A 14243-nucleotide genomic window follows, 5' to 3' on the forward strand; every position below is an offset into this window, starting at 1 on the left:
AATTTCCCTGTATCCGATTCCAGAGGCGGGGACAGTTTCATGTGGATTAGGAGTGGAAGTCTATTCTATGTGAGCTGCTACATTTCCCCTAACATATCGATCGGTGTCGTTAGAGGGCGGCTTGCCGATTCCGAGGATGCTATTCATATGTGCGGGGAAAATGGCGACATAGTCCTGGCTGGCAATTTCAACTCCAAGGCCATCACTTGGGGGGAGCCGAAAACCAATCCCAGGGGTCAGGTGATGCTAGAGATGGCCGTAAGGCTAGACCACATCGTCATAAACTCTGGTAATTCAGCACAGTTCAGGCGAACCGGAAACCGGGGCTTAATCATTGAACTTACACTAGTGTCGTCACAAATGGCGGCGTCTAGCGTCAGCTGTCTAGCGTCGTCAAAAATGGCGGCGTAGGTGTCTGACTGGCAGGTTCTCGAGGACTATACGGCTAGTTATCACTAATGTGTTAGCTTCATAATTAATGAGGAACATGGTACAAACTTGTGAGGAGTGCCTCAAGGGCATGCAGCCGGGTGAAACGTGGTGAAGCTCAATTTAAATTTGTTACGGGAAGCCATGACAAGCGTACCCCCTCCTGCCGACTTTTCCAAGGTTACTCATTCAGCGGAAGTCGAAGCTCTTGTAGGAGGTACCATGAGACGTGTCAAGGAGAGGTGTGACACCTGTAAGCCTAGAAGAACCGCCAGGCGGGGCCGGTGCTCGTGCTACTGGTGGACTAAAGAAATTGCCAACCTGCGCGGGGGGGCACATCGCTTACACCGTCTTGCACAGCAACACAGGAATCGCGAAGACGCAGAGATGGCTGTTGCTGCGTACAGGAAAGTAAAAAGTATTCTGGTGCAGGAGATCAAGGTGAGCAAGAACCGATGCTGCCGTGAACTCATCGATAAGGTAGATATAGATACGGCGGGCCTGGGCTACTAAATTGCACTAGAAAAGCGGCGTGGCTTGGACCCTGTGGCGCTGATGGAGCCTTCCTTTTTAAAGAGGGTGGTCTCTTGTCTCTTTCTAGAGCATCCCGAGAGGAGGCAGGAGGACCTAAGTATGTGCAAGGTGCCTCTCTTCACACTCGATGAATTGAGGTCGGTATCGTCAGAGATGCCGGGCCGCCGCAAGGCCCCGGATCTGGACGGGTTGCCTTTTGAAGTCCTCAAGGTCATAACCGCGATAAAACCACACGTGTTGCTAGGCATGTTTATTGTATCTTGGCAAAACGGACTGTTCAGTGAGTGGTAGAAGATCAAAAAGCTTGTCCTTCTGGACAAGAGTAAGCCGCCCCCCTTGGTCCCGCCGTCGCTCTGACCTTTGTGCATGCTGGATAATACTGGAAAAATGCTCAAGAGGCTGATACGAGCGCGTTTAAGAGGGGAAGTCAGTCTCTCGGACAATCAGTACGGGTTTTGAAGGGGACGTTCGACGGTCATGGCTGTGGCTGAGGTTCTTGAGTCTGTGAAGGAGGCATGGAAATCCTCACATAAGACAAGGAGTGCCTGTGTCCTGGTGACTCTAGACGCTGGAAACTCCTTTAACTCGGCTTACTGGTCCAACATAATGAGGACTCTAAGCCGCCAGAATGTACTGAACTGCCTTAGAAAGATACTGGATAGCTATCTCCAGGATCGTGTACTCCAGTACAACACGAAGGATGGACCAAGAGAGAGGCGCCTAACGTTGGGAGTCGCACAGGGCTCTGCCCTTGGCCCTGACCTATAGAACATGGTCTACGATGAACTTTTGCACCTTGAAATGCCTCCAGGGGTCAACTTGACGGGTTTTGCTGATGACATAGCACTGTACGTCACAGCAAGATCCCGAGAGGAGGCCAAGCACAAAATTCGGTGGGCGGTCACGATAGTGTTGGAGAGACTGTGGGATCACGGTTTTGTACTTGCGATCGACAGGACGGAAATGGTCCTCCTTACCAGACGGAGGTGGTTTGGGGGGAACTTTTGCCTGAACATTGTGGGTGAGGCAATCTGCGTAAGCCCAGTTGTGCGCTACCTGGGGGTGTGGGTCGACTCTCGGCTCACCTTCTGGGAGTACATCAAAAAAGCAGCTGACAAAGCCGCCAAGGTTGCGAGAGTGCTAATACGGTCAATGCCAAACGTTGAAGGCCCGCAAGAGGCCAAAAGACGGCTTCTAGCGTCGGTCTCTAACTTGATACTGCTGTACGGCGTGGAGGTGTGAGCGAATCTGGTTGTGAGACGGGACGTCCGAGATCGCCTCATTTCGGTGCAGCGCATTGGATCTCTAAGGATCGCCTTTACCTACCGCACGGTTTCCTCTGTTGCTGTTATGGTAAAAGCAGGAATGATCCCCGTAGTGTGGCTTGCACTAGGGCGGCGAAGGAAATTCCTGGGCTTCAGTGATAAAAGTGATGGTGACAGGCTGGTGGAAACGTTAACGACGTGACAACAGGAGTGGGATTAGGCTAGTGTGGGTAGATGGACGCACCGGCTGATCCCGGACCAGCAACCATGGGTGGAGAGAGGGCAGGGAGAGGTAAATCATTACCTTACTCAGTTCCTCTCTGGACATGGTCAGTTCAATGCCTATCTCTATCGCGTGGTGGTAAAAGCATCCCCCAGATATTCTTACTGCCCCGCGGTGGATGATACCGTTAAACACACGTTTTCCGTGTGCGAGAGATGGCCCCGTGAGCCCCATCAACTGGTGGACCAGCTTGGCGTGATACCTACTCCTTCAAATATCGTATCGGAGATGCCTTGCACCGAAGAGAGATGGAGGGTGGTGAACGTTTACGTCATGTCAGTGGTCCGTCGCAAGAAGGAAGAGGAGAAAGCCGCCGCGCGAGATTCTGAGGCTGCCCTTTCGGCGGCAGCATAGGTTAGCATTAAATGTTGTAGAACTAGAGAACAGGTGCCAATCTTCAGGGATCCCGAGTCCTTTTCAGGACTCGAGAGGATTGGCACCTCTAGCAAATGGTGGCAAACTTGCTAGTTAATGCTATAAGAAGTGATGGTCAGCCAGGTGGCTCTACCCTGAAGTAATGCTAACTTGGTTTAGGGGTGGAACTTGAGCCACGTGGCATGGGGGGGGGGTTTAGTGGGTTTGATTGGTTTAATATAAAAAGTACACCAAGTCTCACACTACCGCTGTTCCTGTGGTGTGTTTTAATGCATTTCCCCTCCCTTTACAAAAAAAAAAAAACTACTACTACTACTACTACTCACCCTCTAGAGGCTGCAAGACCTTATCGTTGGTGGAGGTGCCTGGCTTGGAATGAGGTAGGCTCTAAAGGAATAGGTGATCATTCGTCTGAATGAGTGAGGGGCTGGGTTTTTCCGGAAACAAAAGAAAAAACAAAAATAGGGGAACTTTAAAAAACTAATGAGAGGATGAGTGGTGTATGGGTGTAGGGACTAGAGCATGGAGGGATCTGTCTGGATCCCTGAATGAAAACCAGCCTACTTAGAGGGCCAGCAGGGGCTAACCTCCCTTTCAAGCCACTAAGAATCAGCCTGCTGTCTTAGTGTGGTGGTAACCTTAACAGGTCTTAACCAATCCCCACCCTGTCGTGTATAGAAGTAAGCGGTAGTTATAATATACTTTCTAGATACATGCATCACACTTTTACTAAAAAAACTCAGACATACTTACGCAATTTCCTGGGTTGGGGCTGGCGGGGTCTTTCCCAGACTTGCGTTAGAGGCCTGGCGGCTGGCCAGCCCGAGCAAGTAGCGGTTCTCTATGGTAACAGAGAGGGCTGCTGCCCTGGTTTCAACCCTTTTCAAATATTTATTTTTTTAAAAAAAGGTAGTGCTGGCCTTTGCGGGTTAGTACGACATTAAAAAAAATGCCAATATGAAAAACATCGATGCAAAACTCGTACTTCACGCGCTAACCTCTCTAATGAAATCAACTAACAGCTCCGATTCGGTGAAAGCTCGGGCGACTGTCACAGGCCCCATGGATTCTGGGAGGGGGGGGGGCACAAAGACATGTCTCATGCCCAACAGGGACTGCTTAATGTTCCATAGCCCTTTCTCACGGACAAAGGACGAAGAGGAATCCTGTCGAGCATAGGCACCAACGACACAGAGGACAGCAACGTGTCAGTGTTTAGCAACCAGACCCAGGAGGAGCTTGGCTTTCTAGAAGAAAACAGTCCTAAGCTCAGAGTAAAGCGACGGCAAGTAACTGATGAAGTTTAATCAGCAACGAAAGATATTACAGAGACGCTAAAAGTAATCAACGTAAAATATGGTAACACCATGAACGCTGTTAAGAATGGGCTCAAAGCCACGCTTAAACACCTTAAAGAGGCAGAATCGATAAGAAAAGGCTTTCTATCTGAAAAAAAAGTGTTCAGAAACTCTTAGAAGGCGTTATTCGAATCCCTTAAGTGCCGGAAACAAAGGCGTGATAATTTCTGACGGCATTTTAAAAAAAAAAACCCTGAACACTCCCCTAAAGGAAACAGAACAAAGTAAAAGAAACAGGAGCCCATTGGACAGCCCTAAGAAGCGCCAGCAAACGATGTCTTTAAAAAAAAAAAGAAAACAGGCAGTTTCAAACAAGCAGAGATTTTTCTGAACGAAAAAACAGGCCAGAAGAAAAAAGTGGATGCGACAACAATAGTAGTAGTGAAGATGGCCGAAGGGCAGACCTTTGCAAAGGTACTAAGGACGATGAAGGCGAACTTTGACCCTGATAAGGCTAAGGTGGCAGTCCAAAGTGTTGTCACTAAAAAAAAAGGAGACATTCTTATTAAGGCCAAAGGTGTAGAGAATGCTCTTGCATTATCTCAGCAAATTGAAAAGTCGGTAGCTGGACAGGGTATTGTCAAAATGAGCCAAAAAAAAGTGACACTAGAGGTTTGAGACCTGCATGCTATTGTGGAGGAAGATAAGGTCAAAGAGGCTTTTGCTAAGACTTTTAGACTTAAAACCCAAAAGCCAGAAGAAGCTCTCTTGAAACCAAATGCCAGAGGACAGAGGCTGGCATTGATGAAGGTGGACGAAACAACTGCTAGACAAGCAAAAGAGGAAGGCAGGTTACAAGTCGGCTTTGTAAGCTGCCGGATTCAAAGAAGAATGGAAGTTACAAGATGTCACAAATGCCTGGCACATTAACACGTCTTAGGCAACTGTAAGGACGAAAACAGAATCAAGCTTTGCTTCTGGTGTGGAAGCTCAAACCACCGGAAGAAAGAGTGTCCAGGCCCAACACGGTGCTTCTTTTGCTCAACAATAGACAAAAAGCTCGAAACAGGCAGTGGGAGCTGCCCTTTATTCAGAAGAGTCCTAAAAGAGGCCAAAAGGAAGGCTCAAGTGGTCAGCTAGGTCAGCAGCCTACTATGAAGCGCTAGACAGGGTGCTGGTCCTTAGGGACCCTAAGTCTTTCTCAGGACTCAAGATAATCAGCACCTTTAGCAAATGGTGGCGGGTTAGCTCGTTAATGATGTGAGACGCGATGGTCTCCCTGGTGGTTCCACCCTGCAGTAATGCTAGCGCGATTCCAGGGTGGATCAAAAGCCACGTGGCATGGGGGGGGGGTTTAGTGGGTATGGGTGGTCTCATAAAAAAAATCCACCAAGTCCCACACTACCGGTGTCTCTGCGGTGTGCCTTAATGCATTTCCCCTCCCGCCACAAAAAAACTACTACTACTACTACTACTTACGGCAGAAATTTGGATAGTTTCTTTATACCAGGCGCTTTTGAGATGGCGTATAGCAGCATGTTTTTTATATATAAGGAGCACCATACAATTTAAGTACTTGGGTTGGCCAACAAAAACTTGCACCCTATTGTGTATAGTAGTAAACAACGGTAAGAGCACTTTTTTTAGATGCAGGCACTACACTCTCGCTACACTAATACAGGTATACTTTCGAGTTGTTTTCAGGGTTTTTAGATTGGGTGGTTTTCCATAAATTGGGCAGATTTATATGAAATTTTGCGAAGAGCACTGTGACTACTTTTAATTTATAATTGACTCTATATTTTTTTTAAAATAACGTATTTCTTGTACTACATTTATGATTTGAATATTTTTGTTGTTGTTAGTTGTACTTCCGCTTACTATCGTTGAATTAAGTCGATAATTTATCGTATCTTATGGTTAATTTTCTTTCTATTTAAAATTAAATACAAAAAAGTATTAATGATTTGAATTAAGTCAATCATCAGAAGATGAAAATAAATTGCACAAAGTAAAATAAGTCTCTTCCACTAAATTTTCGTATGAAGAGCCAATTAGATCAGACACATCATGATAAGCGTTGTACATTAATGAATTAAATTTTTTAAACATTTTATCGCAAGGTTTAAAATTTATGCAGCATTCAGACTTCAACTAAGTATATACAATCAAATATTATGATTTGATATGCAAATTTTTTTATCAATAATAGTAAAAACTAGGAAAGGAAAGTATACATATCAAATGTACGTACCTTAAAGTTAACACGTAGGCAAAGTAATGCATCAAGAATTTTTATTTGCATCTTGTTTTTGTGTTTTGTTTTGAAAAATACCATAAAACTAAATACTCTCTCTATAAGAATGTTGCTGACAGGTAAAGTCAAGCATTTCAAGGCAAATCGAGCTAATTCTTCATATGGATTTAAACCCACGTTATTTTTGTACGATTGTGTTGTGAGTAAAGATAAATATTTAATAAATTTTCGCTTTTGAGGGATCTTCATTGATTTTCGAAAAGTTCCAGATCAACTGTTGGATCTGTAGAGGGAAAAATGTATATTAAACGTGACAAGTAGTTTCATGGAATATACTGTATGAGAAATATTTTTTTATTATCTTACTTAATGAATCCAAATGGAGTTCATCAAGTACTTGTCTGCTTGAGCACGCCAGTGTAAGATAGAGAAAAAAATATTTTTTTTTTTTTTTAAATCTACATTCGAGGAAATTGTTTAAATATTTGATTACACAGAGATAAGATGTGATTACCACATTTTTTCTGATTACATTCATATTTTCCACCGTAATGTTAGAAACATTTTGTAAAACTTTTTAAGGGCAATCTCAAAATCAACTTGACTAAATGGTTCAAGTTTTTCAATGGAAAAATTAGCATTATTTCACGTTTCAATTTCTGTAGTATGCAAAGCTCCAGGCCTGATTGTTTCAGCGATGGTTTAAGGTTTTACAATTCGCGAACAGATTTAAGATATTAAACTGGGCAAGTCTAAGCACAGTTTGATGATATTTGCATTTGTTTAATTAGGAGCTAAATTCATCAAATGTACTTCGCTTCTTATTGATTTTGTAAATACTAAGTATAAACGATTTCCCTGGATCATTATAGAGCTGAAAAAATGTAAAGGCTTTCAAATTATTAGCTGTGTTCATTTTGATAAAAATTTTTAGTGAATCGTATTGTCACGGAATAATATTAGATGAAGATAGCCAAGCCATCTACCGAGTTTTAGAGAGAGGCTTATAGCTTTAGAGGCTTTTTACCGCCATTTTAATCCTTAAAAATAAAAAAAATTTTTGTTCCACAGTAAATTCAAGAAAACCTTTGCAAATAATTTTTACTAACCTTAAAATAATTTTTATAAGTAGTCACCTTTAATGCGCTTCAGGAAAAAGAGTTACAAGTATCTTGAAGAATATAGTCGAGGTGATTAGACATTTTTTACAATGCGTACTCTCCACATTTATTAAGGCTATGGCACACACATGAAATAAAAACTAGAAAAGGGACTTATTTTTGCAAGTTTGTAAAAAAATAAGTGGTTATATAACACATGTCAGAAGTAACATCGGTTTCAACTGAAGTTGAATTACTTGGCGATAAACCAAACTTTTGTAAATATTCTAAAAGAGCTGTAGCCAATATTTCACCAGAGCATTGAGACACCTCTATTGTACCTCGAAATTTAGTTATCAGCTACTTTTGATCTTCATTTATAAAACTTATATATGTTCCCATAAATTTCGTTACCGAAACATCCGCTGATTTATTAATAGTTAACTTGTATCGGCTATTACCAAAATCTTTAATTTAGCTGGTAAGCAATGCAGCTGCAATTTTTTAACTAAATAGTTTATAACATTTGGTTCTATCTAGACAGACATTTCCTAAGAGACTGTCTTTCCTTAACTTTCTTATCAGGTCACCAAGATGATCAACACACGTAATGGGTGCATGCAGTGCTATAAAAACAGCAATTCAGAAATCTACTTTTTTTTTTATCTTGATTGATTGAACTTGGGTTCCTAAATACAAAAAAAAAGTATAATGAAATAAATAATTCACTGATATCTGACTTGCGTTTGACTTTCTTAAATGTTTTTTTTAATTCTTTTTTTTTAATTGAGAGGGCTCTTACGGCTACTGCTGAGTTCAAGGACGAACAAAAAATAATTTTTCGTTTTTCAATGAACAAATGTGTCTGAAAATCTTACTAATATATAAAGCAAAATTACTAAAACCGTTGTAATCGCTAACCGCGAAAACTACTGAACCGATTTTGCTGAAATTTTGCATACCGATTATTGACACTTCCTAGATGGTTTTAGTATGGTTTTTATCTTAAAAAATTCAAGAACAATAGCAATAAACAAGCTCAAAGTTTTGCAAAAATATGCCAGCTTCTCACTTTAGTTCAGTATGATCCGCTAGGTGGCGTCGACATAAAATCAAAGCTACCTGTAACAAAATTGAATAAATGTGGTCATAACAAGCTGGAGCGTCGCGAAATCTTAGACGATCGTCTACAGCCAGTTCATCGAGCTGCATTGAGAATGTAGATGATAGTCGTGCCGCTGGGAATCCCGGTTACCGATGACGCTTCTCTCCGATGGGCAAGTGATCTAGGTCTACTTTCACCCTGAACCTCCAGAATTGACGAGTGCCACCAATAAAAAATTTATTCTTACCGATGACGTCTCTGGCAGAATACCCAGAGACGTGTCTAGCCAGAGCATATCCTGCTCAAACACTTCAGAGTTATGTGGCCGTACCACAATCTGGCCTGGTGCCGTCAGAGAATTTTTTTACTACGAATGTAAGCCAGGGAGAACAGCCCTGAGGGATTACGGCTTCCTTCTCAGTAGTCATGTCCCCAACAGCATCCCTACAGTTTTCTGACTAACAATAAGCGGTTCCTGATCCAAGGAACAATCCAAAGACGAGATATTTTTGATCAGCAGCGTACGTCCCTCATGTACGGTCTCCGTCCGCAGAAACTCTGAGGTTAAGAGTAAAGCTACCCGCAGCTGGCTCTCCATCATCAAGAATAATAATAAGGAATGACTGAAAATTTTACCACTGGCCCTTTTCAGGGCCAATGTAAGCATTTACGTTCCCTACTCAACCATTAATCTCATCGGCCCTTTTAAGGGCTACCAAAGTTTAAACTACCTTGCCAACAAATACATTTTTACAACGATTTCTGGAGACTATTCGTCAACTAAAAGGCTATGCAATGCCGGCCACTATTAAACCAAGTCAGTCATTAACTGGCAGACGTCACGAGAAGAGTTGTTCGTTGCAAGGCTGAGAACCCCAGTGACCAATGACCTTAAATTACCCTCTCGACTCCAAGCATTCAACCAGGAATCACCGATCCTCTCCAAGGTCTGCGCTAGGCAAACCTAACAGCTATGAAGGAAAAAAAACTTGAGCTAACGGGAGTCTCCAACAGGCAAGCATCACGAATCACTCTCTACTAATCTCTCCACCTTAGATCATCATAACAACTGAGTCTGCAAAAAAAAAGTGCTTTAGACACCAACGTCTTCGACGTTATGCTAGGAGACGTTGGGAAAGAGCACTGCAACTAGCCCCAATGCTTCGGACTTAGTAATTTTTCTCCCGATCAGTCTGGGGTTTCAACAGCAGGCCAGAAAAGATCACCCTGAGGTATCCAGGCAGTCACAATTGCTGTAAACTTTAGTCAAGAAAGAGTTTACTTAAAAAACTTACCGGTCTTTTTTAGGGAAATCGGACATCGAATTACCTTGCCAACAAATATATTAGAACTTAACAAAATTAACGGAAAATAGCCTTTAGGTGTCACAAAAGTTGCAAGAGGATAAATTGGAAGGAAAACTTCGGATTTATCTAATGAATACAATTTTAGGGTCAAGAAACTGACGCAGAAGATTTATCGAGATTGGAACAGCAGCCTTAAAATCATAAAATAAGGAATCCATTACGTGAGAGATCAGCTTTTCATTTTACCCTCACCGTAATCTCTTCAATCTTCAAAAATCTAAATTCAGGTTTTTAAATAATTGAAAATATATTTGTATTTTTGTAGCAATAAGAAATGTATAGATTGAGCTCCAGGACTTTGTTGCTGTGGTAATAAATTTGTGAGATGAGAAAGAAAAAAATTTTTTTAATATATATTTTTGGGAGTTTGAAATCCTAACATCTTTCAAAAATGGCCATTTCCGTGAATTACGAGAAACTGCAAATCAACCGCTCCTTATGGCTAACGATTATTTCATGGCATAAGGAACGCATGGTACTGTTCAGCATAATTATATGTTTTTTAATTTTTACAGCTTATTATTTGACCAAATAAACTGTATGGATTGCAAATAAATATGTTCTTAGTAAGAAGATTTTTCTTCTAACAAGTGACAGGAATAAATGTAAAATTTCTAACTGAAAACGTTTCTCATTACATGTCAACACACTACGGTGTTCCGTTTAGTAAGTCTCGGGCGAAGCCGAGACGGGGGGCTGCTAGTCATCATGATATTTTGAATAACATATCAAATGGGAAAAATAATGTTTATGTGTGTAGTTTAACTTTGTTCGAAAAATTAATTATTGTTTTGACTAGTCTAATGCATACAGGTACACCATCTGCGTCAGTGTAGTATAGCGATTCAATTTATGGGTATGTCTCGTGTTTGCATGCCTTTCTGCTATTACTCTACCTATATAGTGTTTAGTATCTATATGTCATTAACATCATTTAATTGATAAACAATAGATGTCAGTCCTTGTAATCCACCTTTCTATATGACTAAGAATAAAATTTCTATGTTTAACATACCACTACTTATTTCACTCCATATTTGTTATTTAATAAAAATAATGATAGGTACGTACAAACTTTAAGCTATACGATTCTCAACTTTTTGAAAACTCGCGTGAGTAAGTGAACAAGTACGTCTGCTACCCAGGTGGCCTCCTGGACACTTTTTATTTATTTATTTATCTTGCTCAAATGGTCTTTTATACCCAATTTTCAATGCAGCATATTGAAGATAAAGACTTCAACTACAAAACGTATGTATTCAGTCTACTGGGAAATTTCAGTTAGATTTCTTATAAATTAAAACAAATTGTTTTTTACGCTGACCCATTGGAACACATGCTAATAGTTATGACTTTGAACTCAGATTTCTTAAAATTTTGACCCATTCAAGATATAATTTAGGCCAGTATTAGATTCAGTAGATTTTTATCTACAAGAAATGATACATCTCTCTTTGGGAACTTTCGTGAAGGAAGAGCCTGAGTAAATGAATAAAATATGTATTTTTCCTTCATTTTACTACACATGTGTAGTATAAATATGCAATATGCTCGAAAATGCGTACAACCTTGCAAAAATGTATGTCTGGTTATTCAAGATCTTAGAGAAATAAAGTAAAGTCAACTTGAAAGATTTAAAAATTTAGTTGTTGCAAGCTCTCTTTAGAAAAAAAGACAAAAAATAAGAAAAAGCAAACATAAGATCTTACCCTACAGACAACAAATACGTATTTTTCTTATAAGTCTCCTTAAAATAGAGAAAATCTCAGTAAAATACATGTTTGTAACACTTATTTTAATCTATTATCACATTTTTAAATAATTGCGATACTTTTTTATGATTCTAATTTTGTTGTAACTAAAGCAGAAACCCTTCCTTGTTGAATTAAAACATTTTCTAAATCTATATTTTTTCACACAATGTTGTAATTAAGTGGAACATAAAATAAACCATTTTCAGTAAAATGATAAAAATATGTATCTCTCGTCTTTCTCAAAGCTGACCTTCTGCTTACTTCTGATAATAGTTGCTCATATGTAAATAACTAATACAAATCCCACATACATTCTGTGACATCTATGATCTGTATGGTATTTAAAATGGCCAAATATATCCAGCACTGTCTCAGTTACATGGCCCTCACAATAGGTTACACACGCACACACACTCACACACACACACTTGTCCACTCACTATTTTTTCTCTTACATTATTTTGATATGACACTATTCTTCTACCCTACCTCTCACTCATCGATTAGTTACCTTTCGAGGTCCGTATAAGTTGTGGAGATAGCTTGGCTGACAACGACCTGTTTTTGGCAACCCTTGTCCTTTTGCTCGTTCTCTTGCTGTCTACTATGCTACTCTGTTAACTGTTATTATCTTTTGGCTCTGGAGCACTGCAATGTCTTTTACTATATTTTTTTTCTACATACTCTACACTAACTCTACTCTTAACTACTCTTTCTACTGTCTCCTACTCTGTCATAATTGTCCTGTCAAGTCTCTCCTTAGCTGTTATATGTTCCACTACCTTACTTCTATGCTTATCTATATGTATTCTTACGTACACACATCTCTACTGGTCCTCAATACTGTCAAACCTCTACCATACTACAAAGCTAGTAAGCGTTAGGGAGTTTCAAAATCTTCCGGAATAACAGCGTAACCTTAATTCTTTTCGTTTCCCGAAGACCCTTCGTATAATTTGGCATGCTTCCTTTTCTTTTCTTTTCATTACACACATAAACACACAGTTAAACTATACTTTTTTAGCAGACTCCTGCGTTGCTAGAATTTTTCAACTTCTCCTTACACTTTTTCTTGAGATCATCGTTTACAGTACCAAAACACACAGTAAGTGGTGTGTCATAAACATAAATTTAAAAAATATATATTCTTTTACTAAGTAGCAACTAATAAGATCTGCCCTCACCTATAATTCTATAGTGACGTCACTAATTTGGGTACTAAATTATGAAGCTAAGCAATCATTAAGAGAATTAACCGTATTAAGAGCTATAGTAAATTTTTAATCGTATTTCAGAATATATGCAATGATTTTATTGCCAGCTTTGGGTACAAATTTTTAAAAATTTTGGTTCAAGAATAATCAACTTTAATAATTTTAATAATACGTCATCATACAACGATAACAAGAAAAAGATTTGATATACGTATCATTATCACGTAGCAAGAGCTTATGCTGTCTGTAAGCCTCATATATGCACAAAAAATGTTAAGACAGTAGCAGATATAACACATATATTTCAAGTAAATACTTATACTATAAAATTGTGAAGCTCTATTCTGATCATACATAATTTACTTATTTTTAATGTCTAAAGAATAACTTGTTTATTAGGATAAATTTATTAATTTAAAACTGTTCTATCCCAATAACGTTAAGATAATTGTTAAAAAGTTAATGTATGATTTCTTTTGAATTCATTAAATATCGTTATTGATGTTAAGTCATCTGACATATATTAATTTTAGAACGATTATAAATATGAGTAAACAATAAAAATGATTCGACAATTTTTTTATTTTCAGCTAATTGGCCTCCTTTTAAGTACTCCATACATTGGGATTACAATTTATATAGATCAAAAAGGAGTTCAAAATATCCAAGGTCTGCTATATTTGATTATTACTGAGACAATATTTACATTTAACTATGCTGTCTTTCATACGTTTCCTAATGAGCTGCCATTGCTACTTAGAGAAATAGCAGATGGATTATACAATCCTGCTCCTTATTACATCAGTAAAATACTTGTTTCGGTAAGAAATCTACATTCTTACAATTCCTTTCGTTATGCTATTTATAACTTAGTGAAATAAATGAAAAAACAAGTTTGAATACTGTACTTGTTGACTTAATTTAACTATCAACGTTAACTTTTAATTCGAGTATGGTAAGCCTACCTAATTTTCATTCTCTGGGTGACTTAATATATTTACTGAATCATTAAGAACCTCTTTTTAGCCAAGAATATGATGTATGACATAAAAATATCATTAAGTTGTTAAACGAATATCATTACAACAATATCAGTATGACTAAATAAGTAAGTATTCATTAATGTTACTACATTTCAATCTAGTAGTAACTCTAAGTGCGCAAACAGTAAGCACAGTTTTAACGATCATAACATTTCAAAACAAATGTAGTAAAAAAAAGAACCTTTTATAATACGTAGTGCACATACGGATCAATTGTTT

General features: G+C 39.1%; 1 protein-coding gene across 1 annotated transcript in view; it reads left to right on the plus strand.

Moving 5' to 3' along the window:
- The window catches only part of bw (brown), a 904351-nt gene that overhangs the window by 759323 nt on the left and 130785 nt on the right, over positions 1-14243 (plus strand). Inside the window, exon 10 of the mRNA XM_089589289.1 lies at positions 13572-13802. Within this exon, the coding sequence (XP_089445415.1) occupies positions 13572-13802 (231 nt within the window). The remainder of the gene's footprint in view (positions 1-13571; positions 13803-14243) is intronic.

This window comes from Copidosoma floridanum, unplaced genomic scaffold (genome assembly GCF_036245765.1).
Source record: "Copidosoma floridanum isolate Cflo_tuat_1 unplaced genomic scaffold, Cflo_Japanese_pri ptg000008l, whole genome shotgun sequence".
In the NCBI taxonomy this organism is placed as follows: domain Eukaryota; kingdom Metazoa; phylum Arthropoda; class Insecta; order Hymenoptera; family Encyrtidae; genus Copidosoma; species Copidosoma floridanum.